The sequence below is a fragment of the Lolium rigidum genome, chromosome 3 (assembly GCF_022539505.1).
Source record: "Lolium rigidum isolate FL_2022 chromosome 3, APGP_CSIRO_Lrig_0.1, whole genome shotgun sequence".
Classification (NCBI taxonomy): domain Eukaryota; kingdom Viridiplantae; phylum Streptophyta; class Magnoliopsida; order Poales; family Poaceae; genus Lolium; species Lolium rigidum.
In genome coordinates, this window is record NC_061510.1 from 341,421,961 (window position 1) to 341,448,431 (window position 26,471).

A 26,471-nucleotide genomic window follows, 5' to 3' on the forward strand; every position below is an offset into this window, starting at 1 on the left:
TTCTTTCCTTCATTTCTCAATTGTTGGTCTCAACTAACGACGTTTACAAGCAGCAATCCTAGTGTATATAAATATACACATTCCAACTCACCAACTATAACAACTCTTACGTACTACGATTAGACACATACCAAATTAGCTACTCCCTCCTTACCGATTTATGAGGTAATAACGTATTGTATTTTGAGAAACAAATTTGACTACAAATTTGGTCAACAAAATACGAGATATATAGCACAAAAATTATATCATTGGATTTGTATTCAAAAAAAGTTTCTAATAATATAACTTTTGTGATATATATTTAATATTTTATTAACCAAATTAGTAGTCAGATTTATTTTTCGAAGTGCGTATTTACCCATTAATCTGGTATGGAGGGAGTAGTTTAGGCTAGCACCAACCGGTTTGCATCCAAACTTCCAAACCTACTGAGACTAGGACACACATACTGCATGTACACGAGCTAGTTAGAAAACTAACTAGAATTTCCTAATCAAGATTATCGCTAACAGTCATTGATGCTCAAGAAAAGCAGCTCCTCGACACTGTGTCGACGTTGTGTAACGGCTCCCTGTCCAGTCTGCATGCCTGAATCTTGAGGGCAACATGTTCACATGCAAGGTTGTTACGTTGCGATCCAAATTTATATAAAAGAGAAGCTCATTTTTTAGGAGCGGAGCGAGGCCCGTCGCTGGGTAGGCTTGGGCCAAACCGTAGTGGGGGCACAACCCCCCCCCCCCCCGCGCACGGTACGGATCGTCTTCACTGCCTATATGTACCTCTTGTAAGCTGCTAAGGTTTATCAGGTTATAAGATAACCCACGGTGTTTGTAAACACTTTCCGATATAGTGAAGTTTTGATGGTTGTCGCCCGTGATCCCCCCTCTGTGTTAGAGGAGTTTTCCACGTTACAATCTTATGTATCCTCTGCGACTTCCTTTTCATTTTTATTTATTTACTTGCCACATTTATAACAAAGCTTTCGATCTTGGCTCTGTCTCAGCTCTCGAGTCTGCGCGTCAATAGGGATGATTTTACAACGATGCCGCGGAAGTTCTTCTCGGGGATGCCGATGATGCAGGATTTCAGTGTCACGAACAACGGTGCCCCTTGCTGGATGGAGTTTCTCCACTGATATCCGATCGCTACAATTACTCTACTCCATCCAGGCCACCAATGCTGGAATCCATGGTACATTGCATGGGCTCTTCAGCAACAGTATCATAGGGCTTCCCTTTCCCTCTTTAGCCATAGTATCTATGGCGGACAATCAGCTCTCCAAAACCATGCCAGAGCTTAAAGGCACTAAGATCAGTCGACTGGGCATCAACAACAACAAGATCTCAGATTCAGTCACCTTCATCACTGACCTAGCATCCTCAGCAAAGCATCTCCAATTTAACCACAATGCATTCATTGGACCACTGCCAGACTTCAGCGAGTTCGTGCAGCTAATTGTGCTCTACATGGACAACAACAAAATCACTGCGGTCATGCCCCGTTGGACAAATATGGTGGAATTTCCCTTTGAGTAATATGGTGGGATTCCCTTTCAGTAATATTGTGGAATTTCCCTCTAGGTAAGGGCGGAGGGGGGGGGCACCCCCCCCCCCTTGGACCCAACTAAGATCTTCCACTAAAACCTAAGGGTGAGCTAACCGATGAAATCGATCGACCCTCAAAGCATGTAATTGTCGAGGTCTGATCTTCTAATCATGTTGCATTTAAGCTCCAAAACGGTTCCACTAAGCCGTTTGGCGGACATTGCTGGTGTCGAAGGAGTTGAGCACCTGTACCGAGTGTATGTCATCAGACAAAGTCCATTTAGCAAGCAGTGTATTGTTGGTCATGTTGAACTCTTGAAGTTTTCGAGTCGAGAGCGTAGGATCCAGGGCCCAAAAGGTCCCCAAGGGTCCTGAGCACCTCTTATTTTATTTGTTGGAAGCCAATAGTGGCGGACCCAGGAATTGACTAAGATCAGAGCTAATTTCTAATGCCTAAAAACTATGCAATTTTTTACTTAGTCATTCCCTCCCAATAAAACAATATATAGCAAAGGCAAATTACAAATATATAAATACTAGTTGAATGCCCGTGCGTTGCTACGGCTTTTTTTCTCACAATGTATGAGTATGATATTTGTAAAAATTCACGTGTATAAAGAAGATAACCACAAGATATTCAAAAACTGATAAGATTTTAAACCGCCTGAAGTATATTTTGAGAACCATTGTGACATCATTTGAATATGAAGCCCGTACTCCACTAACTATTTTATATTAAAAAATGTCCTCCTCAATGCTCCGTAGATATGTAGTACAATGTGTGGAATATTTTCTCGTGCTTCATTTTTATGGTACTTGAGCAAACATATCAGAAAATTCTTCCTGGGATCGATAACATTCTGCACAACAATACTTGTCATTAGCATTTATAATTTTAGTGAAAAATAGGAAGTGCAACGTAAAATATCCATCGTGCATATTGGATGAATCATTTGTTTACCATTCCATGAGAGCATAATATAAAAAATAAAATAACCAGACGCATTGTTGTGATAAATATATCGTCGCTATCTTTATTTTAGAGATGCTCACATGCTTGAACTTTGCAGAATACCAGCTGGTGACCTAAGTGGCTAGAAAAATATATCGAAATACCAACCAAATTGTGCCAATGCAAGTGCATCACTTAGGTATATTGCAATTCTTTGTAAGATCAATTGCATGTGGTGCAATCGAACCATTTTACTCTCCGGCGATGGAGGCATAGAAAAATGATCAATAACAGAGACAGAACAATCATGCTTAATGGTGGAGAACAAGTTAAAGTTTCCCATGGATGAATAAGGAAGAAAAACCTTCGAAAAGACAACCATTAGAAACATACATAATGTGACACCGTTGGGTAAGTGAATATATTTACCAATTTGTGTGATGCGATTTTATGCCGTGAATGGATTGGGTGTAAATGCATCTCCTTTGACTGTGTAAAAAGCCCATGAAGTCTTTTCCAACAACATCGTGTGGGGCTCTATGATGGTAGTTTGTTCTGGAACATTGACGACATCTATATCTATATTGTTCATTACCTGCGAAAGTGGAACCTTTATGTGCAAAGTTTATTGGAACATAATAAAACTTAAACATTGGCATATGGAAACATGCGTAGAAAAAAACACAATCACCTCATTCGGTTGTTTAGTAGTCGATGACTTGTCTGTCTCTTCTACTAACATCGCATCCGAGCCTATGGGGGTGAGTTCTTTTTCGGAGCATCGGCAATATCTGTTTTGGCCGCGCTCATGATCTTCAAAGGTGAAATATATCAAATAAAAACTCTACATATTGAAATATGAAAATGCATTTAAATATAATTCAATCGGTCTCTGTATGTTTCTTACCATGCTCCTCAATTTTACCAACAGGTAGAGTTGCAGCCTTTTTTCGTTGTCGGGATATCCGCTGCTTATTTAGGTATCCTTCTTTCATCTCAGTAGACAATCTAGCACATGGGACGAATGCAGCTGAGAATGTAACGTGAATGTCGATTCTTGGCTGCAAGAATTGTGGAGAGAGGGCGATTGCGCAGCTGGGTGGAACGTTAATGCTTGGTACCAGGACGTGATTGTTTAATTCTGGACATATTTATTTCCTTAATTGTTTGGTACCAGGAGGTGATTGTTTCCTTCTGGACATATTTGTTTCCATAATTGCTGGACGTGATGGATGGAGAAATCTGTTTCCTTGATTGTTGGGAGATTGGTTTGATACCAAAAAAACGTAAGTTTCTATTTCATCTTAAAAAAAAAGGTAAGTTTCTATTCTATTCAGAGCAGCGCAGAAACTGTGTACCGTCGGATGCAGATTGGATGGCCGGGTGAAAGCAAAGCGCAAAGTGAAATTTTTCAATAGTATACACAGTAACATAAAAAATAAAAAATAATACTATTCTATTTAATAGTATACACAGTAACATAAAAAATAAAAAATAATACATCGGCAATATGCACACATGGTTAACATACATGGTTCAACACTATTTTTTGTTTAAATTTGACACGATGCTAGCACAATCTTCACTAATCTTCTCCTTCCTAATAAATTATCTATTCCTTGCATTGTCGTACCAATGTCATCGATGCATCGTGAGACAGCTAGTTTCTTCATGATCCACTCCCTCTTAATATTTGACTCACCTATATCTTATTGATTTCTTGCAACTACTAAAGCACTTGTATAGAACAACAAAACAACAATCGACATTTATAATCTGAAATAATTGTTGAATGGTCTATGAAGTTTGACTTCTCTACCAACATAAATAACCTAGCATCGAGGAACAAAGCCATGTTGATGTTTTTGACCATCCAATAACTCATATTGAGTGCGTGCTACATGAACTGCTGGTAGAACGAGTTCGTCGTTGGTACTTGTTACCGGTCATCAACAATGAACAAGGAACTTCAGAGTTCAGACAGTTCAACGACTCATTTAGTTGTGGTGAGACTACAAAATCTTCAGCAAAATAAACTCGATTTGTTGTGGTGGAACTACAAAATCTTCAGCCGAAGCTGACCCCTTCTGCAACGAGATCAACATCAACGCCAGTTTCAGAACACGGCCTTACACCGTTTTGATGTGCAGACCGCTGACGACTTCGACAACACCTACTACCAAAACCTGGTTGGGGAGTGCTGGCTGCTGCACTCGGACCAGGAGCTCTTCAACGTCGGGTGAGGTAGTACAACAACACCCCGAGCAAGTTATCGACCAATTTTGTGTCAGGCATGGTGAACACCTGCAATCAATTTACATTATTCATCTGTTTGAATCATTGACAGTAACTTGTAGCACTATATGATTGTTATTCAACGTGAAACGCTGAACTACTTAACCATGGCATGTAGATATTAGCAGTATCAAGATGTCCAGATATAGTTTTTCTGAAATTGTGTTGAACTATTAAAGGCTGATTCCAAGTACAAAAATAGATTAATAATTTATGCATCGAAGACTAACTTGAATTAACAAGCTTGGCAGCCATCTTGAGGCCAACTCATTTTCTGAACACCCATAGCCTAAACCATTCATATAGTGTGAATAAATTCACTGGCATGGTACATCGTATTTATGTAACTTTGCAAACCGTAGGCTTACCTGAACTGATCCGATGAATGTATCAGTGAAATAAGGGAACAGCCAAGAAAACACAGGACGGCTAGACGGAGCAACCATGTTGCATCGGCACTCGGGTGGTGGAGTCCCGTGAAGGTCGCGGCGGATAGCATGGCCGTCCGGCCGGTGCGGCGCTCAGAGGAGACCCGTGAAGGTCAGAGGTCGTGGCCGGAGAGCATGGCCGGCCGGCCGGCGCGGCGCTCGGAAGAGACCCCGTGGAGGTCGCGGCGGAGAGCATGGCCGGTCGGCCGGTGCGGCGCTCGGAAGAGACCCCGTGGAGGTAGCGGCCGCCACCCTTGGAGGAGCGCAGAAGAGAAAGTTAGGAGCCGGCCAGCGCCGTGCTCGGAAGAGAACCTGTGGAGGTAGCGGCCATCGCCAGCTGTGGAGGAGCGCAGAGGCAAAAGACAGGGGCGCCGCCAGCACGGTGGTCGGAGGAGAACCCTTGGAGGTCGCGGTCGTCGCCGGCCGTGGAGGAGCGCATGGCGCGGCTACGGATAGATGGGCATGGGATCTCGCAGGCAGGACGGCTGCTCCAGGCAGTGCGCGTATCAGGCGGCTTCCTACGGGAGATGGGATCGGGGATCGGGGTCAGCGCGTGTGGAACTCTGGATAAATCATAGAAGATCGGAATAAGATGGAGGACTGCGCGTTGATTTCTTGAATTGCGTCTGGAACTCTGGATAAATCACGTCCGATTGAAATTTAATACTGGACGTGATTGGTGTATGTAATCTAATCTTTCCAAAAATAATGATGTGATTTCTTTCCTTGACTGGTGGCGAATGGTGGACCTGATTGTTTCCTTGGTTTATGGCGATCTAATTGGTAGCCAATAATTCAGAACCTTTTTTCCATCTGGAGCAGCGTGGGTTTGATGGGCTATTTTGAGAGCGATTTGATGGACAATTAACGGTTAAGATTGCTCCAATGTTTGATGTCAAAGTGGACACCATCCCCAACTGCAATTTAATAGTAAAGATTATTTTAATGTGAAATAAAAGCTCAATGATTAACTAGACGCGACCTCCATGGACGCGCCCCGAGCTCTGCGACAATACGCCGGCGATTATGGGAGGATTGCTAAGTGGAGGGAAGGAGGGATAAAGTTTGGGAGGGCGGCGCCCTGACTCGCTGGAGGAGGCCGGGGGTCGGCGATGGTGGCAGCTTACCTGAGCATCACCTCTGTGTTTCTCAAGGGGGATGAGCGAGCCGAGAGGGGCTTTTTTACTTTGTGGATCCCGCGTTCTTTGTGCAGCGCTCACAAAGCCCGTTGTTTGTTGTAATTACTTTGAGGTACCATAAGTACGTAGGGGCCATTGCCAAGAGGGCCTTCTTTGGGTCAAATTCGTGTAGCACCTAAAAAAAACTGTTTGAAAACGATTTGAACACAAATATATCCGTAACGGTAGGTATTTATGTCAGGTTACCCGTTATTCCATTGACAACGTGGCTGCCATGTAGACTTCTTAATTGTATCTTTAAAACGTGCCAGTTTTATTTCATCTCTCCATTGTTTCAGTTCGATCTAGGCTATTCCATTCTCCATTCATCGTCTTACCAAATCCCTGGCCCATGATCCCAAATTGAAGCTCGCCGTTGTTGTCCTTGTTGCTGGCACTTGAAGACCTTCCACGACACATGTCAGGAGCAAATGCCTTGGTCTCCGCCACAACCGAAGTCCGCTTGCCCTCCTCTTCGCCACCCAGGCTCTCATCTCCTCATTCATCTTCTCGCAAAATCACTAGCCAGTGTTCCCAAATCGAATCTCGTCGTCCGTTGTCCTTGTTACTAGGACTTGAAGACCTTCCGCCACATCTCTCAAGAGCAAATGCTAGTCTTGCTGATTATGTGATCTATAGTTGTTGTTTTCTTATTTCATATTTCGTTGAACACCTTGTGAGCATCTTCGGTGAACTGAGTAAGCCTTACAAAAATGGTAGAAGGTGATCGTATTCGGAACCCTGGATGTAACCAAATAGTCGTGCATTTGCTGAAATGCGATTTGTGGACAACCAGGGACTTTGTGTCACAACTGATGCGGAGTAGAAATCGTTAGCAACCAAACCAAACACAACATATACAACGTGAATTATATATTTTCATTTATTTATCTGGATAGCATCCACGGAGCAGGAGTGGTGTTTTGGAACATGGGAGCATATGCTCTTCTATATTTTGAAATGCAATTTGCACACATTTTGAATTTCAAAAAAATTAGAACAAAAAGTTTGCACGTACATCTTCACGTGCTACGCGCTCACAAAGTCGTTTCATAAAAAATCGACTTGTTATTTGACGTATGTAAAAAGACAAAACTCAACTCTAAAAATAATGCTTTTTGTAAGATAAGTTTTCTCTTTTTTGCATATATCATAAAAAATATTGGTTTTCCGTGAAACTTGACGAAGGCACATATATTATGGAGAATTGGAGATGTACATGTAAAAAAATTTGTTAAATTTTTTTGGCACTTCGAAATATGATTTTTGTGTAGAGGGAGCATACGCACCCGGGAGCCGAATTAAATTTCCGCCACGGAGCCATATTGTAGATGCGAGCAAATGCTCCCAGAAACCTGTGCCGTGTGCATGTTAGGGCAGGTACAATGCAGGCGCTTATCTAGCGATGCCAGTATTTTGTTCCTGGCCGAGGGGAAGTTGCTCCGTACAATCCTGGAATGGGGGCGCTAATTTGCAGACTCGGACGCAACGCTTTACGCCAGGCGCTTAGCTAATTTTTAACATGCGGCCGGAACATCAGACTGAGTTAGGTAGAGAGAAGCAAGCGCCTGAAATTCAGATGCGCGTTGGAGACCAGGACAATTGCATGGACGCCAGGATTAATGACCGCTTATTTCTCTGCTCAAGCTCCCAGCTAAGCGTCCCCCGGTGTACATGACGGTTCACAACTTTCGTGTTCAAAAAAATAAGAAGAGAAAAACCACTCAACCTTGTGCTCGGGGAAACGAGAGACATCCTACCTGGAGTGTGAGATCCAGACCGTTGGGCCCGCATGCCACGTCCTCCTGACCTCCTATCGTGCGTGCTCCTGTCCTCCTGCCGCGGAACGGAAGAAGACAAGGCAGAAAGAAGCTCCGCCGCCGGTCATCCTCTTCGCCGCGCCCCCAGCCTCACATCCCCATCCTCCTCCTCCACACACTACTCGCAAAGAAAAAAAGAAATCTTCCCTCCCGCGCCGCACCTTGCTCGCCCCGCCATGGCCGCCGCGGCCTCCCTCCTCGAACCCGCCCGCTTCCTCTCCCTGCCCCTCCCGCGCTCGCTCCCGCCCCGCCGCGGCCTCCTCCACCTCCCCACCTCCTCCTCGCCCCACCGCGCCCCGCGCCTCCGCGCCCAGGCAACCACCCCCCGCCTCCCACCCTCCTCCCCTTCCCCCTCCTCCACCTCACCCCACGCCCTCCTCTCCGCGCTCAAGCAATCCCTCCTCGACTCCCTCGCGGCGCTCAAGAAGCCCGCGCTGGCGCTCCTCCTCGCCGGCGCGCTGCTCGCGGCCACCGCAGGACCCGACCACCACGCGGCTCTGGCAGCCTCCGGCGGCCGCGTCGGCGGCTCCGCCTTCTCCTCCTCGTCGCGGCGCTCCTCGCCGCCCTCCTCCTACGGCTACACCGCGCCGGCGCCCAGGATGGGAGGAGGGTACTCCGGGTACTCCTCCGCGCCCTTCTACTCGGCTTCCCCCTTCGTGTCCGTCGGCCCCGCCTTCGGCATCGGCTTCGGCGGCTCCGGCTTCCTCCTCACCCTCGTCGGCTTCGCCGCCTTCCTCTACCTCGGCGGCTTCCTCGGCGACTCGGCCGGGGGCGGCAGCGTGCTCACCGACACGCAGAAGACCACCGTCCTCAAGCTGCAGGTTACCTTTCTTCTTACCCGTTTCCTTCTGTTCATGTCTTCTGATGTCTATACAGATTTGTTGCCTCAGTAAACAATTCACATTATAGCATACAGTAGAACAGTTGGCAGACGCAGCATTTCATACGTTTGCAGGAAAAATATGCAAATGAAAAGGATCGGTTACTTGTAAAATGTGAACCAGATCATCAAATAGCTGTTGGTAGATTGGTTATTGTGAAATCTAAGCTACTTCCATACCATTTCTAGGTGTTGGCATAACCATTGCTTGAGCATGCCAATGTAATTAATCATCTTGTCAGGTTCACTGGCACACTAGAAGCTTTTGCCTAATATAGATATTTGCGACTATTTGATTGTAAATTGTGCTGACACTTCGTGGATTTAGGATCCATCCAAGGTAGCAGCGTAGAAGCTGTATGGGAAACAAAACTTAGCTCAGTACATAGTATATCTTTAAAATGTCAGTTTATTTTTTTTAGTTCCCGATGTGTGTTGTCAGTTGAACTGTGGTACAGGCAAGGATAATTTTGGAAATGAGACAATGCATTCCCGTCATATAATTTTACATTTTTTCTCTATTATTTCTGAGAGATGAATAAATTGTTTGGACGAAATGGGGGCCATAGAAGTTAGAACACAAATCTTCCTTCCAAATGTATAAACTAGACGGCAATTAGATTAGCTGTTGATGCTATACATATTGCCAATATCATAGAGGATTTCATTTGAAAGAGCTATGGTAAAACAAGATATCACTTGCGGACCTGGTTTTGTTCATTGTTCACCCGCCGTTGATGGAAGAAGGATATATTTATCTTCTGAAACTTAACTATGTAGTGTTGCTTTTCAAACCGTTATAACTGTTGTGTTTACCCAATGTTTTGCCTTCAGATGTACATTGCTTGCTATAATTAATTTGTTTAGTAATCGTGCCCGATGTAACTCATGTTGTACATATATGTACAACAACTGCACAAATACTTGATCCACATAGATCGTCAATTATATTTTTGTGGGAGGAATCCATTTTAATTTCCTAATCTATATGTTGACATGTGTTCCTAGGTTGGCTTGCTAGGCTTGGCCCGATCATTTCAAAAGGAGCTTGATCAAATAGCCGAGAAGGCAGATACATCAACTCCAGCTGGGTTGAGCTATGTACTAACAGGTAAAATCAAATGTATGTTTGCTTCATTATACTACTTCAGAGTTATTATGATATATGGTATAAATACTTGGTAACAAAAATTTACTCAATAATTCATTTGGCAAAGGCATTATCTTATTGGTTACAAGTTAGGACACATGACTCCTTACATACAATACACTTAGTTTAATCATGATAAACTGCTTTAAATTATGCAACTCCTTTCTGAAGCATATTGTGAAGATTTGTTGGTTTTGACCATTTTTTCTACTACAGTGTCAATCTAACTATTTGGTGGTTGATATGATTTTTTTCAGAGACAACCTTGGCATTACTTCGGCATCCAGATTGCTGTATCTCAGCTTACTCAACAGTAAGTACTCTTTGAATTTATCATTCACCTTTTGGAGCAGATTTTTTTTCTTTGCTTCCTTCCAAATCGATAATTAGCTTTACCCCTCCACAAAAGTAAAAGCCTCAGTTTTGGTGTGTATTTTTCCAATTCACCTGTAATTGACACATTCATAAGCTTGCCAAGATTTAATCGCCAAAAAAGTATATCCACAACTTCTGAATGGGAAACAACCCCAGTTTGTAGGTTGTAGAACATTGCATACATGAGCATATCATGTAAACCAAGGAGATCTTGTTGATTGAAATTCAGTAAATTTCTTGTTTGGATCTATAATTTTTAATCTCTGTGTGGTTTGACTTTTTCTGAAGGTGGACGTGAAAAGGAGCATAGATGATGGGGAGAAACGCTTCAATCAATTGTCAATTGAGGAACGAGGAAAGTTTGATGAAGAGACACTCGTGAATGTGAACAGTATCAAGAGGCAAAAGGCAGGCAGTCAAAGATCAAGTGGTTTTAGCAACGAGTACATTGTGGTATGCTTTCTAAAAGTACTCTCAAGTTAAAAGCAGGAGTCTTTTGATGTGATACATCTGATCAAAGTGTGCTAATATTCAGTATTCACTTTTTTCTGCCTAGTAAAATAAACATAATTGACTGCTGTGCAAATACTCTCACCCCTGTTAAAAAGCTTTTAACCATATTCTCTGTTTACTGACAAACCATTCCTTATAACCTGTGTTGCTAGTTGTAATGATCATATGATATCTAATCTTTTTTTTTCTTGTAGATTACCATATTGGTTGCTGCTGAGGGAGTACACAAGATACCTACTATAAATAGCAGCTCTGACTTGAAGACAGCTCTACAAACTCTTGGTGGTGTACCATCAAGCAAAATATTGGTATTCCCTGCATGTTTCTTTTCTGTCATACTCTACTGTCAACTGTACTGTACTGGAGTCAAAACTAACAGTTCTTTCAAAAAGCTGGTTAAATATCTCACTCTAATCAGTTCACACTTAGTTCTGTAATCTACTAGTATTAAAGAATCTGACAGATCTGTACTCAACAAATGAAAATTGTCTTGAATCAGTGATCATCATTGCATCTTGTACACTCAGTGAGCAACATCTATTGGAATACTTTTTTAAATAAAATGCAGGCTGTTATCCATCTTCAGTTTATATGCTTAAGCAGTAATAATGATGTTTGACATTGTCTTGACCTTTTATAGGCGGTCGAGGTCTTGTGGACTCCACAAAATGAGAACGACACATTGTCGGAGCGGGAACTCCTGGAAGATTACCCACTTCTGAGGCCCCTATAGAAGGATTAACATGTACACTGCCCCTATAAAAAGATCAGGTCGTGGATTCATTTTTGACAGACCAGTTTATTAACTAGTATAGCTCAGGTTTTGCGTTTGTGTTTGTAAAAGTATGATTGTAAATGAAGTTACTCTTAGCAGCTACATGAAAGTTTGCTCAATGCAACCGTGCTGCATTACATAACCTGACATAGTATGTTAGTCTTGTACGTGTGTTCGGTTTTCATGACAGCCCAAGTTTGTAAATAAATTTCATCAGCAAGAACACATTACTCAGTTGTGATACCTAGTGTTTCACATGCATTTTGGACTATGGATCATGTTAGAATACACAGGTAAAGAGGAGAGAATAAACTAATAAACCTGCTGGTAAAATGCACGCACTGTTGTCTCTGATAAGTGTTGATGTCGTGCCAATTTATCAGGATAACAAGAGTAACAATCCCAAAGTAGAGATTACACTGGTAACCTTTGCAGGCAAGCAGACCACCATCACCCAGCAGTAGTACCTAGCCATACGCTGGACTAGGCGCATATAAGCAGAGGATTTTGGGCTGGAGGAGAGTGTCTCATGGTTTTGTTCAGCCTGTGATTTATTACGATAAAATTCGCACATGGAGCATGCAACATGAATTACACTGACAATTCCATCAAATTCTCAACATCAAGAAAAGTGCAAGTAACAGTTATAAGCAACAACAATCCATTACTTCAAGGTACGTGCATAAACATGAAGTCTAAACTAAAATAACCGGACACACAGCATTTGAGAGCAAGAAACTGAGAAAACATGTAACGATGCAGTAATGGGCATAAACAGACTAGTCATTGTCTGAGAGAATTTGCAACACAGTTCTCAAATCCAAACGTATTGCGATTACATTGTGACAGTACGCGGAAACAATTATCAGGAAGGTTCAGCCTCCATCCAAATGATCACCGACAGGGGCAATCACCTCAGGCGTTCACTGCTGCGGCTGCAGCTTCAGCTGGAGGAATGTCGCCTACAATTTCACGCCTCGCGTAGTCCCTGGCACCATCCCTGTCCACGATCTTGATCGCGAAATTCTGGGGTGCAACGACCAATCGGAGTCTGATCTCCTTGATGCACTTGTCAACAAGGTCTACCGCCTCCTCGACGGTCATGTCAGGGCGGTAAAACTTGTCCATCAGTGACAGACAGAAGTACGAACCGTAGCCAAATGCACCCTTGTCAATTTTGTGTAGTGTTGCGATGTAGTCGATATAGTACATGGATGCACCAACATCTTCATCAAACCCTGCAAGTATGATGTTTACAGAGTAGGGATTCTGCACAAGTGAAACAACATACGATATCAGAAATTGTATAAAATTTTGAAAAGATGAATATACTACTACGAGATTCAGTAAGTGCTTCTGTTAATTTCAACAAGTGCTCTACACTAGTAATCTCAAGCTTTCAACTATGGCAGAAGGAAAAGGTGGCACCAACGTATTGACCATATAGAAAAAGGAATTAAGTTACAAATGGAATAATTAAGTAGCTATAACTCATGTCTGTACTGAATATCAGCATACCAGAAGCGTTTTTTTCTATAAATTGCAGCTACGATTTCCTCTTTCGGATAAACTTCCAACTAGAAGCCAACCAACAAAATAAAGGGAAAACAGGATGCCAGTAGTGCAAGTAAAAGCATTGCCACGTCTCCACCTTAAATGATGCTGAGTATGCATGCATGATGATTCTAACAAACGAACCCAAGAAATTTTGTCAATTAGTTAATCAACTGGCAAAGATGACAATGCCAAGGTCGATCAGAAATAACCACCGTTGCAGATTTCCAAACTATCTCCATGTTGCTATTCATCCAGAACATGAACAAATAGCCATTGGGAGTTTAGGGCATGTACAACGCGGCGCTTGTCACAGGCGCTAGGGAATATAATCCTGGTAGTTATGGGCAAATCCCAGTCGACGAAGGGAATTAGGCAAGAGTCGCTGCTTAACTTTGCGCCGGCGCTCCACCTCTTTTTATCCCGCATAGTATATGTTTCGCTCCAGCGTAGGTCCTTTCCATGCGCTAGAAAAGAATCTGTTTTAGCGCCTCAATTAGCGTCCTCTGTTGGAGAATCGAGCGCTTAGGTGATAATCCCATTTAATGATGTTTATTTTTTCTCCTCTAAGCGCCTAACTAGGCGTCTACCAATGTACATGCCCTTAGGACAATGAAAGACAATTCAGAAAGTTGAATATCATAGGCGATAGCTCAATCTTACTACGCATTTCCTGGGTGTACTGTTGAACAGTTCTTCTATATATGATCCTAATGCTGGAAACATTTGATTAACTAAAACTAGCATAGATAGACTCATATTTATTACAAAACGTCCCAAGCAATTGAAGTCCAAATGCACGAGTTGAACCATCTAATCCAATATTACAAAATAGGTTCTGCTACGCATTAACGTAAGCTACCGGAGACACATAAATAAACAGATATCTAGTTCTGTAAGTTGTTTGACAAATAAGTAACAGACGATATTCATAAGCAATACCAAGAAGAAAACCTACAAAATAAGTAACAGATGATATTCATAAGCAAAACGTGCCGAGCAGTTGAAGCCCATATGCAGGATAGAGCTGAGGCATCTAATCGAACATGCAAAATAGGTTCTGCTAGACATTAACTTAAGCTACCCAATAAACAGACAATCTGGTTTCGTAAGTAGTTCGACAAAATAATTAACAGACTAAATTCATCAGCAATGAAGAAGAAAACCTACAAGCCTACTACGCATCAGCAAGCCAAAATCCCCCATTTTAAGTCAGCGAAAACCTCCAGTCACATAACCAGTCGAACAACTGGCCTACACCAAACACAGCAACCTGGACAGAGCAGTTTCTGCCCAACCGAACCCTAAGAAAACCCAAACCCTAGCCCGTCCCTGTGACAGTCACGCGCAATCCACAGCAGAACGGTGAAAAAAAGAGTAAAAAATAAATTAGGTCGGATCGGTATACCTTGCGCAGGGCGGTGGCGAGCTCGCCGCGGGTGAAGTTGGCGGTGGCGGCGGTGCTGAGCGACACGTTGTTGCGGAACTGGTGGAGGTGGAGGTTCTTCTGGATGAACTCGGTGAACTGCACGCTGTTTTCAGGCCAGATCGGGTCAGATCGAGACACGAGCGGGGAAATCGGCGGGGGATTAGAGGGCGTAGACGGCGGCGGGGGATCTTACCGGTCGCCGGGCTCCCCGGAGGCGCCCATGAGCTTGTGGGAGTCGAGGACCATGATCTTGTCCTCGTCCGTCTTGTGCACGAGGATGCTCTGCACGGCGGACGTGTCCGCCGCCACCACCGCGAAGTCGCGGCCGACCACGCCGATGACGCACTCCATCGCGGCCGCCGGCTCGGCTGGGGGTTCGTGGGGCGGAGGAGAACGGAGAGAGATTTGGTGGCGGACGAGCTGCAGCGGGGAGAGAGGTATAGAGGTGAACTGGGAGGTGGAGTTCGGCTTCGGTTCCAAGAAAGAACGAAGCGAAGGGGAGAGAGATGAGGACTCTGGGCCTTGGTGGGCTGCCCTGTGGTATTAGGGCATCTCCAACCGGGCGACCCAAACGGACGCGCTGGGCCGTCCGTTTTGGGCCGTTTGCGTGGCCGCCCGGACACGCGGACAGCGCCCCGCGTCCGCGTGTCCGTTTGGGTCGCACGCGGCGCCCAACGCGGCGACCCAAAGAGACGCCACGTGGTTCGTCTTCGCCGCGCGGCGCCGCGCCATGGCGAGCCTCGACGGGACAGCCATGGCGGGAGGTGGAACGCGCGGGAAAGATCCCGCGCGCACCAAGGTTCCCGCGCGCGCGAAAACGCCATTGGCGCGCGCTCGCGCCCAAGTTTCCCGCCGGACCGCCGGCTATAAAGACGGCGGCGGTCTCACCCGAACCGCATCACCGTTCTCTTCCCTCCACCTTGTCCGGCGCCATGCCGCGCACCCTTCGGTCCACATGGGCCAAGCTCTCCCTCGCCGCCCGGGCCAGGTTCCCGCGGACGGACGAGGAGGAGCGCGCGGACTCGCGGTGGGTCGCCGACGACGAGGCGCTCCGCGTCGCCGCCGCCGGCGGCGGCAAAGAAGGCCGGTGACGCGAGATGGGGGAAGCGGCCGCGGAGGGATGGCACGAGACCGCGGACGGGCTGGTACGCGGCCGTGGAGGAGGGGCGGACGCCGCGGAGGAGCCCGTCGCCGCGGAGGACCTCGCGATGGCGAACATCAACGCCGCCATCGAGGAGCGTCTCGCCGACCTCACGCGCGTGACGAAGGAGCACGAGGGCATCCGGCGGGCGGCCGCCGCCGCTAGGCGACCTCCTCGGCCGGAAGAACGAGCTGCTCGCTATGCGAGCAGCCCGTGACCTCATCCGGATGCCGTCGCCCGAGCGGCGCGCCGGGAGGATGCTTGCGTCGGCGGAGCGCGGCCGGCAAGAGCGCATGCGCCGGCGGCAGGACAACCACGAGGCCCGGGCCGCCGGCCGCGTCCGCTTGGAGGCGCGCACCGCCGTGGAACGCGCCGACTGCGGGAGCTTGAGCTATGCGGGAAGCGGATGGTTCCGCCGCGGAGAGGCGGAGCGCGAGCGCGCCCGGGCTGCGCGGGCGGAAAGGAGGAGGATGATGCCCTCCGTCCAAGCTGCCGAGGCCCGCGAAGCCGCCCGCGCCGCCGCCGACGCCCTCGCCGCCGCCGACGCGCCACCCGGCCCCGTAGAAGGCTGGAGTGGAATCCTCACGCGTACAGGCCGCCCGCGTCGAGTGAAATCCACGGCCCCGACGGCGAGCCGGCGAGGAGTCGCCGGCGAGGCCGCCGGCCCCGTACGTATAGGATAGAAGTAGTAGCTAAAAAAAAAATGTAATGACTTCTCTATTTAATGAAATATATTACTTATGCCTATGACACGCGGGCCAGGGCGGACAGCGGGCGGACGCGAGCGACCAGCCTTTCGCGTCCGCGGCCACGCAAACCCGGCCAAGATTTGGGCCGGGTTTGCGTCGTTCCGAACGCCGCGGGCATCCGTTTTAGGGATGGGTCCGCGCGCTGGGCCGGGTTTTTGTCCGGCTGGACCCATCCGGACGCGCGGGCGCGGGATGGGTCGCCCGGTTGGAGATGCCCTTAGGCCTACGGGCTGTGCCTGAAGCACTTTTTTTTGTTTCATATCAGCATCAATATGTCTCTTAACTTCATTTCGAAATGATGTTCCAATATCTTCTTGTCATTTTTTTCCACACTTTCTTCTGATTTTATATCTCGAAATCAAAGAGGCTTTGCATTTGACAGACTGGATGGAATTCGTCTGCCACAGTTAGTCACGAATGTCAAATTGCTTCATACTATTCTTCTCCAAATCTTGCCGGCAAACCCTTGTCAATACAAGTCTGAGCGATGCACGCACGCAGCTAGATTGCAGAACAACAGTCAACAATGCCACGCAGAAACGAAGCAAAAATAAAGATACCCCTACCGATCCATGGTTCAGACTTCACAGCAAACAGAGACCTGTAGCACGCACAAAAGGTTAACCCAGACGACCGACTAAACCCTGGACGTTCCTCGCAGACTCGAAGTCTACACCAAATAGATGGAATTTACACAGAACCCGCAGAAAGCAATGCCACGCAAGTTCCCTTGAATGAATTTCTCGTGAGTATACATGAATGGTGGATATGACCACCATGAGTGAGTGTGAGTCTATAAACATTTCTACGACTACGAGCAACAAACTTACAATCACCTAATTAGTCACCAACACATGGGGCTATCCTACTGTCGCATCAACCTTGGAGGATCTGTCATCCCTTTGGTGTTGCTTGGTTTCTGTGCCTCCGAGGGTCTGATGATGCCCCCAACATGCGGTGGAAGGTTAACTGCTTGCTATCAAAATTATCTTGAGACGTGTTGTACTATGTATTTACTGCTCAATCATCAGACTGTCAAGAAGAGGACGCTGGAGATGTGGGTTCCCCCCTGCCGTTTTACCGTTCAGGTGAGCTCTGCAGGACAAAATAGTTTGCAGTCAATCCAAAACGGCATTAACAAATTGTGCTACCACTAGACTTGTGGCAGTAGACAAGCTTGCAAGATGTAGATAATATGGACCTTACAGTAGTCGACTGGAGCTCTGTTGTAACAGTATCCCCATCCTCCTGTAATCGAAACAATAGCAGTGATAAGTCAGAAGGGTGTCCAGCCAAATGTAGTTTCTTAACTATGTACAATACAACAGCAACAATCACATGGCTCATCACCTCGAGTAACAGATCCTTTCTTGTTATCAGTCCTACGACACGAGAAGGCCGAGGAACAACAAATATATGCCTCAACCCTAGTTGGCGGAAGAGGTTGTACACCTGAGAACCATTACACATATTGTTATACATATTCAACGCAGTGAAATGGATCTGTAGTCCAAAGGAAGGCAAGCTTTACCTTTGCCAAAGACATGTCCTCTGGCACTATGTAAGGAGAAGGATTTAGAAATGGAGCTAGATCCAAATACAACCCAAGCTCATCATCCGTCAAATGAATATCATCAATTGACTTCCCTTTACTTGATGGTGGTTTAACAAAGTCGCTAAAATTGTGCCTGTGAATCAGCAAAAATAATCCATTATTGCAGGTCAATAAGATAGTATACTGAACCTATTGGTTCCTCTTAGATAGAAAAGCACAAACCTGTTCAGTACACCTGGCCCACAAGGGAAAGGGGTATTCTGGAAATCTACTTTAGATTGCAAAAGCACCAATAAGTGACTGAAAGAAGAGGACGAATGGGTCAGTGAACAAGGTAAACCAAGAAAACAAGAGTGCATGGTGCTGCATCTTATTCTTACCTACGAAGTATGAGACCTATGACAAGTTGCTCGCCATTCTGCCCACGATCAACAATCTAAACAACAACGACAATAAGTTACTGAATGCCACAAAGGAACAGCTTCTTATAACTGCCATGCACTTACAGGAAAACCATTATGATTGTTGCTTCGCAAAACAGAGATAATGTCGATAACTCTTGAAACACGAGGAAGGCATACAACCTAACACAAGTCACAGAAGTTCGGACCTGTTAGAATTTGGCTGTGGGCACAAGATATAGTTATTACTTCTACATAAATGGCTTAGAAGTCTTCAGAACCTTTTGATTCTTGCAGGCATCCCTTGCACTCATGTTTCTCATTATTTGCTTAGGCCTAGAATCAAGCAAGGGGATTCCCTTTAACCGGGCTTGCTCTTCATATAGCCCTTCGTTAAAGAAGTCACCAACAGCCTACATAAAGAGAAGTCAGAAGGAACACCCTAACATCGTGTTCAACAAAGAATCAATGTTTACAGAGTTTGTACCTTTGAGATTAGAAGAACAAGCATTATTAGTGGCAAGAGTTGCAAGTTGTTTGTAATCTCAACCATAATAACACATAAAGACACGGTCATTCTCATCGAACCACCAAGAAATGAAGCAGCACCAAGTAGGGCATACCTATACCAATATCGATAGTAAGTAGGAAATTATGTCTCACCAACATATTATCAAAACAATTAAATAACCGGGGGAGAAAGGAAAAAATAATTCAAGGTGCTATTGATACAAATTAAGAAGCCTAATAGAGTGGTATTAATAATGCATGAACCATAGGCTGAATTGAAGAGATTGTGAGAACTCACGTGCCCTCGTCAACATTTAGTTTCTTATAAAACTTAACAACAGACATTCCAACAAGCCGGCCATATGTAGATCCAATCATTATTCCTGGAACAAACTGACCCGCTGGAACAGCAGTTCCAAATGTTACAACAGCTAAGGAGTAAAACATGACCTGAGCAAAGCAAGAAAAAGGGGGACAGGTAAGCATATGAAAAACAAAGATTTTTTATATCTCAACACTCATCCAAAAGATGGTAAATGGAATGTTGAGAAATAGAGTTTGCTACAGCACAGTAATATATATGTATATAGTAGCTGAGAAGCCATTATTGTCTATCATACCAATAGCATGTGCTACTAAGACAGGAAAACACAATCAAACTTCGACAAGATATACTGATTGTTTGAACCCTATTTCAGATTATGATTATATGGACATATAGGTGCTTCATACTTTTGCTAACTCGATATTATTAAAAGTGAACTAATTCAATAGCTCAGGATGAAACCCTAATGGAGCCAGGAAGATAGTTTGAGCTATAATATTCCATAAATCAAACAGACAGACTACGAATTACCAGAAAAGTGATAAGGCTTTGTGCGCTGTACTCGTGGAATGTTTTTGCACTGAACAGATTACGTATTGCATCATCCTGCAAGAGAATGTATTCGACTATTGTCACATGGAATACGGAATGTCAAAGGAAAAGCTCACCAAATATATTCTAACCTGAGAATTGAAGAAAATGGTTGCTAGATCATTGTACTCATTATCTTTTGAGCAGTAAAACTGCAAAATGCAAAGAACAGATTAAGGGGAAAATACAACTAATATAACTGTAGCTAGATGACATGTAATTTGAGTTGAAAATTCCCTAAATAGACTCACATTAACAAAATTCCCATCTGTTCCAGGTGGATGAGGGCATTGGATACCAGAATTAGCTTCTAACTCAGGACAAGGACTGCATTTCCTCAGTAGTGGCAACACAAAGGAAACGGTGGATGTTATCAAAGATATGAGGCAAGCTTCAAAAATCTGCAAATTTTACCCCAGTGTTAGGCACAGAACCACAGGAGGAACTCTACATTCGTAACCACTAAGAAATATCGTATCTTCAGCATACCTGGACTCGTTTCCCTTTCTTATGAAGATATGTTCGCCGCCATTTAGTTATATACAGGGTGAGTTGATTAAATAGCGCTCCTGAAGAAACACAAAATGGATTGATTGAAAAATTATCGAATATAGGCAAATTGGCACAAACATACCAGGACTGCTCATTTGTTTTTTACCTATGGTTAGTTTGTGGCCAGAATTTTTTAATATTGTGGTAAATCAGTAAATTAACACTATGAATCTCCATGGAACTTGATCCAACTCTAACTAGACTGAGGGAATAACCTCCCTCCCTTCCAGGTTCCAGCTAACCTAAAGTTGGGTGAGGACAAGAATCCAGGCTCTAGCTAGGTGCAATTTTGCTTTTCTAGATAGTTGACATTCAGAGGAGTTCGTGAAGTACAACCGTCTGAGTCTTGTCAGAGGTATAGCTCAAGAGGCATACACGTCGACCGGTGACTTATAGGTATAGCTCAAGAGGGATATAAGTGGACACCGAGGAGGCAACAACAATTTTTGGATAAATTGCAAAAGCCAGGACTCGGACTTGAGACCTTAGGCTCTGATGCCATGTCAAGCTTCATGCACTAGCCAACGCAACCAAAAGCCCGAACTGATGAAAAGGGCTAGTGCAATCCACTTATACACTTCAACAAGTCTGACTATGGCATTTCAAGATATACTTGATAAAGTTTGCATGCTGTTACTTACCAAGAAGTCCACCAATAACACCGATAATCGCCACAGGCAGAAGTTCCTGGTAAGAGTAATCTTCTTGGCCTCTTTAAGAAAAAGTGAAAATCAACATCATGAAAGGTCATTTTCAGTCTGAGGATTCTCTGCTAACAAGGAAAAGGTAATCTTACCCAGATATGTCCCAGATAATGAAACCTCCAGCACCAAAATGACCACACTTTCCGCTATTGCACCAATTCATGGCTGATCGCACCACAACAGCCACAACAGCAGATGTAAAGAATACTCTCCACATAAGATGGCTTCTCCACCTTCAGCGATACAATGATAACATAATCAGTCATATCACATTACATTAGACTAAGGACAGGCCGTTGAACAGCATGTTTGACATCATTTGGTTACCCAGCATGAATAGATGTACATAAGAAGAACTGTCATGAGAGGTTTCAATGCACAACTCCCAAACATGCTAGACAAATGTATATCAATGCTACATAATGAATTAGTTGACTGTAGAACCCACCACAGGCATACTCAGGAGTAAGAAGAAACAACTAGCTATAATCAAACCACACAATAAAAGCTCCAAAACTATCTAGACATATATCACTATGACATCTAAAGTATTCATGTGGAGCAAGAGTTCCAATTTTCATGCAACATGACTGGTGTTGCAAAAAGATTTTCCTATGGATTAACCTTATTGACCCAAAAAAAAAATACACACTTAGCATAATAAAACATATAGTAACAGTGTAATGGCGGTGCACACACAACCCTAAAATATGATATTACAAATACAATGGTACTTAGGTTTCACGTCCGCATGTCCTGTTTCTCTAGAAAAAAGAAATAATAAAGAAAGAATATTCTTACCAGGATGTTACTTCCTCCAGGGCGAATAGTACCCCACCAACCGGAGCTCTGAAGGCGGCAGCAACTCCAGCTGCACATCCACATGTCACCTTTTGAAACATTAATATAGCTTTGAGATCTTTAATATGAAAACTGACCAATTCCATCCTAAAAAGAGGCTTATTGCCATGGAGCATAATAGAAAAGAATGTATACAACATGAAAAACAAAACAACCTAGTTCCTCCCTCAAGTGAGTTATGTTTCAAGAAATTCCATCCATTTCATCGCCCAGAATAATACCCAGTCCTGGCAATCTCAATGACAATCTCTGGTTTAGTTTAGAGATTACCATATCTTCTTGGTACTCTACCTCTTAAAAATTATTTTTAGTGCTACGAATTGGAAACTGTGCTATCAAAGGTCCAGAAAAAAAAAACTGAGAGCCCATCTACTGTTTGCAGTAGCTGATAGAGACATCAGGCATCAGGCATAGAGAGCCCATATGATAGCAACAAGAGGTTATAGACTTCCCTCAAGAAAAAAAGGGTTCTGGATAAGGTGGTGGCACCAGCCAGGAAGTGTGGGACTGGTGCTGTCATGTGGGACATGAGTACATGACATGGGCACAGGAGGAGGCCACAGCTGGACTCCGGTCAAGGAGGGGATGTGTTGGTCCTTCCAAATGAAAAAAACTGTTATGATTTGGTTAAATATGTCCCTGTTTCTCAAGTTATCTTTCCCACGTTGGTTTTGGTTTAGCCCAAAGTTGATCTCCTAGGCATGTAGGCTGTAGTGCAGGCCATATAATGCCTTCCACTTAGTCAATAAAGCAAGCAAGAATTGTCAACCTCCCTATGCCGATCAGCGCCTCATGCCGCACTCTCACTGCATGAAGGGGGTGAGGTCGTGGACCTCGACCTCCTGTTGAGCACCCCTACAGCCCAAGGTCCAAACAATGCCTCCTTAGCTAGCTAGGACGTGACAGGTGCTTCTGCTCAAATCCCTCATTTTAAACAGAGAAGAAGCCGGCGACCATTAAGTATTTGTCTAAAGTGTCGAAAGTTTTAAACTAGAAAGATAATGCTCATGTCTGAAGTCTGAACCATTTCAATCTCAATGGAACGACCTTAGTTTATAATATTAACATATAGCGTCATGGCCAATGGAAAATCTCAATACAGCATACTCTACACAAATATATTATGCAACCACGATATGCTCTCTTTTTTCTGTTGACAAGCTGCTAACAGGAAGTGAAACTAGTCACAATAAAGGTTGTTCAATTTAATAAAATGGTTCAGTTGGGATGTTAATAAGAAAGCTGAAATCAAGAGATCAAGTTAATGCAAACATGAAAACATAAAAATAATGACAAATAAATAGCTATTGCATGGTAAGGAGAATGACTTACAAGGTCTCGCCGATCTCGGTCACTTTCAAAAATCTGCACCCACCTAGAATTCAAGTGGTACTTCGCGGATCCACCCTGCGTACATGCACAGAGTAAGTAATTGTCAATATTTGCATGCCCCAAATAATCATTACTTGCAGAGTAGAAATGAAGTAGAAATGAGAAAGACAAAAGCTGATGGCAAGTCGTTATGTACTGGGTTTTACGACAAACACTGTTGGGCTATACAACAGGGATGCAAGTTTAGATGGATGGCCAATCCGCTCAATTTGTAAACATCACTACTAATGACGACTATAATATTCTTGAAATGGCCTGTCTCCAGTTATAATTTCTGTAACAACAATGTCAGTGGTTGCATGCTTTATAAATTTGATGAGGAGGTTAAGCGTTGTATAGATCTTGATGAACACTACAAAACCACACCTAGTACTATGTTACATGTAGCACCAACCATCTTTGTCATCATATACTACAACAACTAATCATGATGAACACTACAAATTCTTGATAGGGTTTCCATGGGTTTTTCTAAATTGATGACAAACTGACATTCCTTTTTGCACGAAAACTAGGCGCTTCATAACTGATTCATAGACCTGTGAGTGAGTCTATGACCCCTTTATACAGGAGCTGGGGTACCACTACTGCCTATTATGCATTATATTTATGATCAAAAGACAATTTTAAACATGATAGAGAAAATCATATATCTGCTTTTTCAACTGAGATAAATGCTGAATGGAACATTATAGCGCCAACATAACCTACTTGTCCGAGAAGTGAAGCAATACAGGCCCCAGTGTGAACAAGAGGACCTTCTTTTCCTAGCGCCAATCCACCTCCAACCGATCCAATGCTCCCAAAAATCTATTACGTAAAGGTCAAAGCAGCAATATTTGAGCATGACCTGACATATTATAATAGCTGAAGGAAGCAATGTAAAATTCTAAACTCACCTTCCCAACTAATGTCCTAAAAAGGAGGATTCCATGCGTGTCAACCCCTACATAAATATTTAAAATTATGTCCCGAACTGTTCAGAATACCAGTGTCAGGAATTCAAGTGGTAAACCTTACCATTTAAGTAACCTTTGATCTCCGGGATACCAGATCCAGCAGCTGCTGGTGCAAACTGTGTGATTATGTATACAGAAGAGAATACGAGGGCTAGATTGAGAAGTATGTACACCAGGAACCCCACAAAGTATGAGTGTTGTATTATTTTGAAAGTCAGAGTAAATTTCCATCCAGAAAAGTTCTCGACAGCCAGATTTATGAATATAGCAGCCAATCCAGTACCTGAAAACAGCAAGATTGCATCATATATCAAAGCGAAAAAAATCCACTCGCTGTGAAGAACTGGGTCATGGGAACAGAGGGGGGCAGGGGGCAATATTTTGAGTGTATAAAACAGTTTCCATTGACAGGGTACATGGTCTTCTATGCTTGGACTTGGAATATTTCCTATCAACTAAATCATACTTGTAAGGAACAGCTAAACTGGAGTGATACAGAGAGGCTCACATTGCTAAAATCATCAATGAACCCAACAAAGCACAAAATAATAATTTAGATTCTACACATGAATTTCTGAAGGTGTAAGCAAACATTAGTTTGACTTTATGTTCAAATGGACAGCAGTGGAATTTCAGGGTTTTGGTTGTAAACCATAGTGCTTCCAATATAGATCACATACGGCAATTATCATATAGCTTGCTCTAAGAAAATTATAATGTCACCATTCCTCGTACTTAGCTTCATCGGATTATAAATATATTTTTTAGTTCAGATGGTACAAAACAACTTAACAGCTAACGCTTACTAAACAATGCATGTCTTACTTCCACGCCTCAGGAATGGCCTTGCTAGATTAAGCTTTTAGCCTCTTACAGATGACAAATTTCGCTCAAGATCGTGGAGAAGGCACTCACCGACGCCGATGAGCAGAGCGAAGAACCACTTGAGCATGATGTAGTAGGGCACCCAGAACTTGCTCCGCTGCGCCTGCAAAGCACCCAACACGCACCGGAAGCTCACCCAACCGCGCGCACACGGACAGTCGTCGAAACCACGAGCACGAATAGTAGGGCACGGCACTAGCAAAACGGGGCGCGTTAGTGCGTACCTGCTCCTCCCGGTAGGCGTAGTTCTCGATGACCTCGTAGTCGAGGCTCTCGACGGCGCCGACGAAGAGCTCGTCCTGGGGCGCGGAGGTGGAGGTGGACGCGGCGGCGGCGGACCCGTCGGCGGTGGGGAGGCGCGTCCAGGCCAGCCGCGCCATCCCGATGCCGTCGGGGAGGTCCTGGTCGCCGGAGAGCATCGGATCGCGCGCCGGATCCCGGCCGGGGCGGGCGATTCGAACGGCTCGCGACGGACGGGGAGGTTGTGGGGGGAGTTTTTACCGGACGGAAGAAGCTCTGGAGCTGCTGGGCTTGGTTGGTATCGGAACAACCTGTCAAAATTTTGTGGTTTGTTTTTGGCTGCTTGTGGGATGGCCACGGCGTCGCGGTCGTCGCGGCTTGGCGTGGAGCTGGGATCTGGGGAATCAATGGCGCGCGGCGGCGTGCCGGAGCACGTGGTCGGCGTTGAGTGTCCCGTGCACGGTGTGCTCGCGCTCGCGGTGCAAATGGATGGACACGGCCACGTATTGACGCTCATCCATAGAGCACGCATGTTAAGTTGGCACATGATGTGCTAGGGTTTACACACACCACACATGTTTGTTGCACTTGCGATATGGCCAAAATCAAAATATTACAACTGTTTTAAAATTACGGTTTTGCTATGTCTTAGTCAACTGAGATTTTCTTAAGTCTAAATCAATTACAAAATTGTGCTTTGAGTTGCACTT

General features: G+C 44.6%; 3 protein-coding genes across 3 annotated transcripts; 1 reads left to right on the forward strand and 2 right to left on the reverse strand.

The window, feature by feature from the left end:
- The first annotated feature begins 8,393 nt into the window (after positions 1-8,393).
- Positions 8,394-12,055, forward strand: LOC124703949. Its single transcript, XM_047236181.1, has 6 exons — positions 8,394-9,041; positions 10,109-10,211; positions 10,508-10,563; positions 10,914-11,078; positions 11,333-11,446; positions 11,779-12,055. The coding sequence occupies exons 1-6, from the start codon at positions 8,397-8,399 to the stop codon at positions 11,869-11,871; spliced, it is 1,176 nt and encodes a 391-aa protein (XP_047092137.1). The 5' UTR covers positions 8,394-8,396; the 3' UTR covers positions 11,872-12,055.
- Positions 12,056-12,664: 609 nt separating this feature from the next.
- On the reverse strand, positions 12,665-15,377 carry LOC124700162 (proteasome subunit beta type-2-like). The gene is made up of 3 exons (XM_047232329.1): positions 15,090-15,377; positions 14,876-14,999; positions 12,665-13,182 (listed from the first exon to the last, which is right to left on the reverse strand). The coding sequence occupies exons 1-3, from the start codon at positions 15,245-15,247 to the stop codon at positions 12,829-12,831; spliced, it is 636 nt and encodes a 211-aa protein (XP_047088285.1). The 5' UTR covers positions 15,248-15,377; the 3' UTR covers positions 12,665-12,828.
- A 2,115-nt stretch (positions 15,378-17,492) lies between these two features.
- LOC124703950 (chloride channel protein CLC-d-like) lies at positions 17,493-25,994 on the reverse strand. Its single transcript, XM_047236182.1, has 23 exons — positions 25,746-25,994; positions 25,552-25,624; positions 24,698-24,919; positions 24,577-24,623; positions 24,389-24,487; positions 23,618-23,692; positions 22,226-22,314; positions 21,517-21,657; positions 21,362-21,432; positions 20,658-20,737; positions 20,420-20,569; positions 20,261-20,320; positions 20,109-20,183; positions 19,551-19,702; positions 19,230-19,365; positions 19,024-19,155; positions 18,848-18,925; positions 18,722-18,777; positions 18,564-18,641; positions 18,318-18,474; positions 18,137-18,238; positions 17,988-18,034; positions 17,493-17,881 (listed from the first exon to the last, which is right to left on the reverse strand). Exons 1-23 carry the CDS (start codon positions 25,938-25,940, stop codon positions 17,800-17,802), a joined length of 2,397 nt encoding a protein of 798 aa, XP_047092138.1. The 5' UTR covers positions 25,941-25,994; the 3' UTR covers positions 17,493-17,799.
- Between the last annotated feature and the right edge of the window lie 477 nt (positions 25,995-26,471).

What these genes read in the sequence shown, in the direction of transcription:
- LOC124703949 (XM_047236181.1), top strand. Translation starts at nt 8,397, where the DNA reads ATGGCCGCCGCGGCCTCCCTCCTCGAACCCGCCCGCTTCCTCTCCCTG. An exon ending in CCACCGTCCTCAAGCTGCAG is followed by an intron (nt 9,042 to 10,108) that starts GTTACCTTTCTT and finishes ATGTGTTCCTAG; the next exon opens with GTTGGCTTGCTAGGCTTGGC. An exon ending in TTAGCAACGAGTACATTGTG is followed by an intron (nt 11,079 to 11,332) that starts GTATGCTTTCTA and finishes TTTTTCTTGTAG; the next exon opens with ATTACCATATTGGTTGCTGC.
- LOC124700162 (XM_047232329.1), bottom strand. Translation starts at nt 15,247, where the DNA reads ATGGAGTGCGTCATCGGCGTGGTCGGCCGCGACTTCGCGGTGGTGGCG. An exon ending in TCCGGGGAGCCCGGCGACCG is followed by an intron (nt 15,000 to 15,089) that starts GTAAGATCCCCC and finishes GCCTGAAAACAG; the next exon opens with CGTGCAGTTCACCGAGTTCA. An exon ending in TCGCCACCGCCCTGCGCAAG is followed by an intron (nt 13,183 to 14,875) that starts GTATACCGATCC and finishes TCACTTGTGCAG; the next exon opens with AATCCCTACTCTGTAAACAT.
- LOC124703950 (XM_047236182.1), bottom strand. Translation starts at nt 25,940, where the DNA reads ATGCTCTCCGGCGACCAGGACCTCCCCGACGGCATCGGGATGGCGCGG. An exon ending in CCATTTTCTTCAATTCTCAG is followed by an intron (nt 20,184 to 20,260) that starts GTTAGAATATAT and finishes ATTCTCTTGCAG; the next exon opens with GATGATGCAATACGTAATCT. An exon ending in ATGCCTGCAAGAATCAAAAG is followed by an intron (nt 18,926 to 19,023) that starts GTTCTGAAGACT and finishes GACTTGTGTTAG; the next exon opens with GTTGTATGCCTTCCTCGTGT.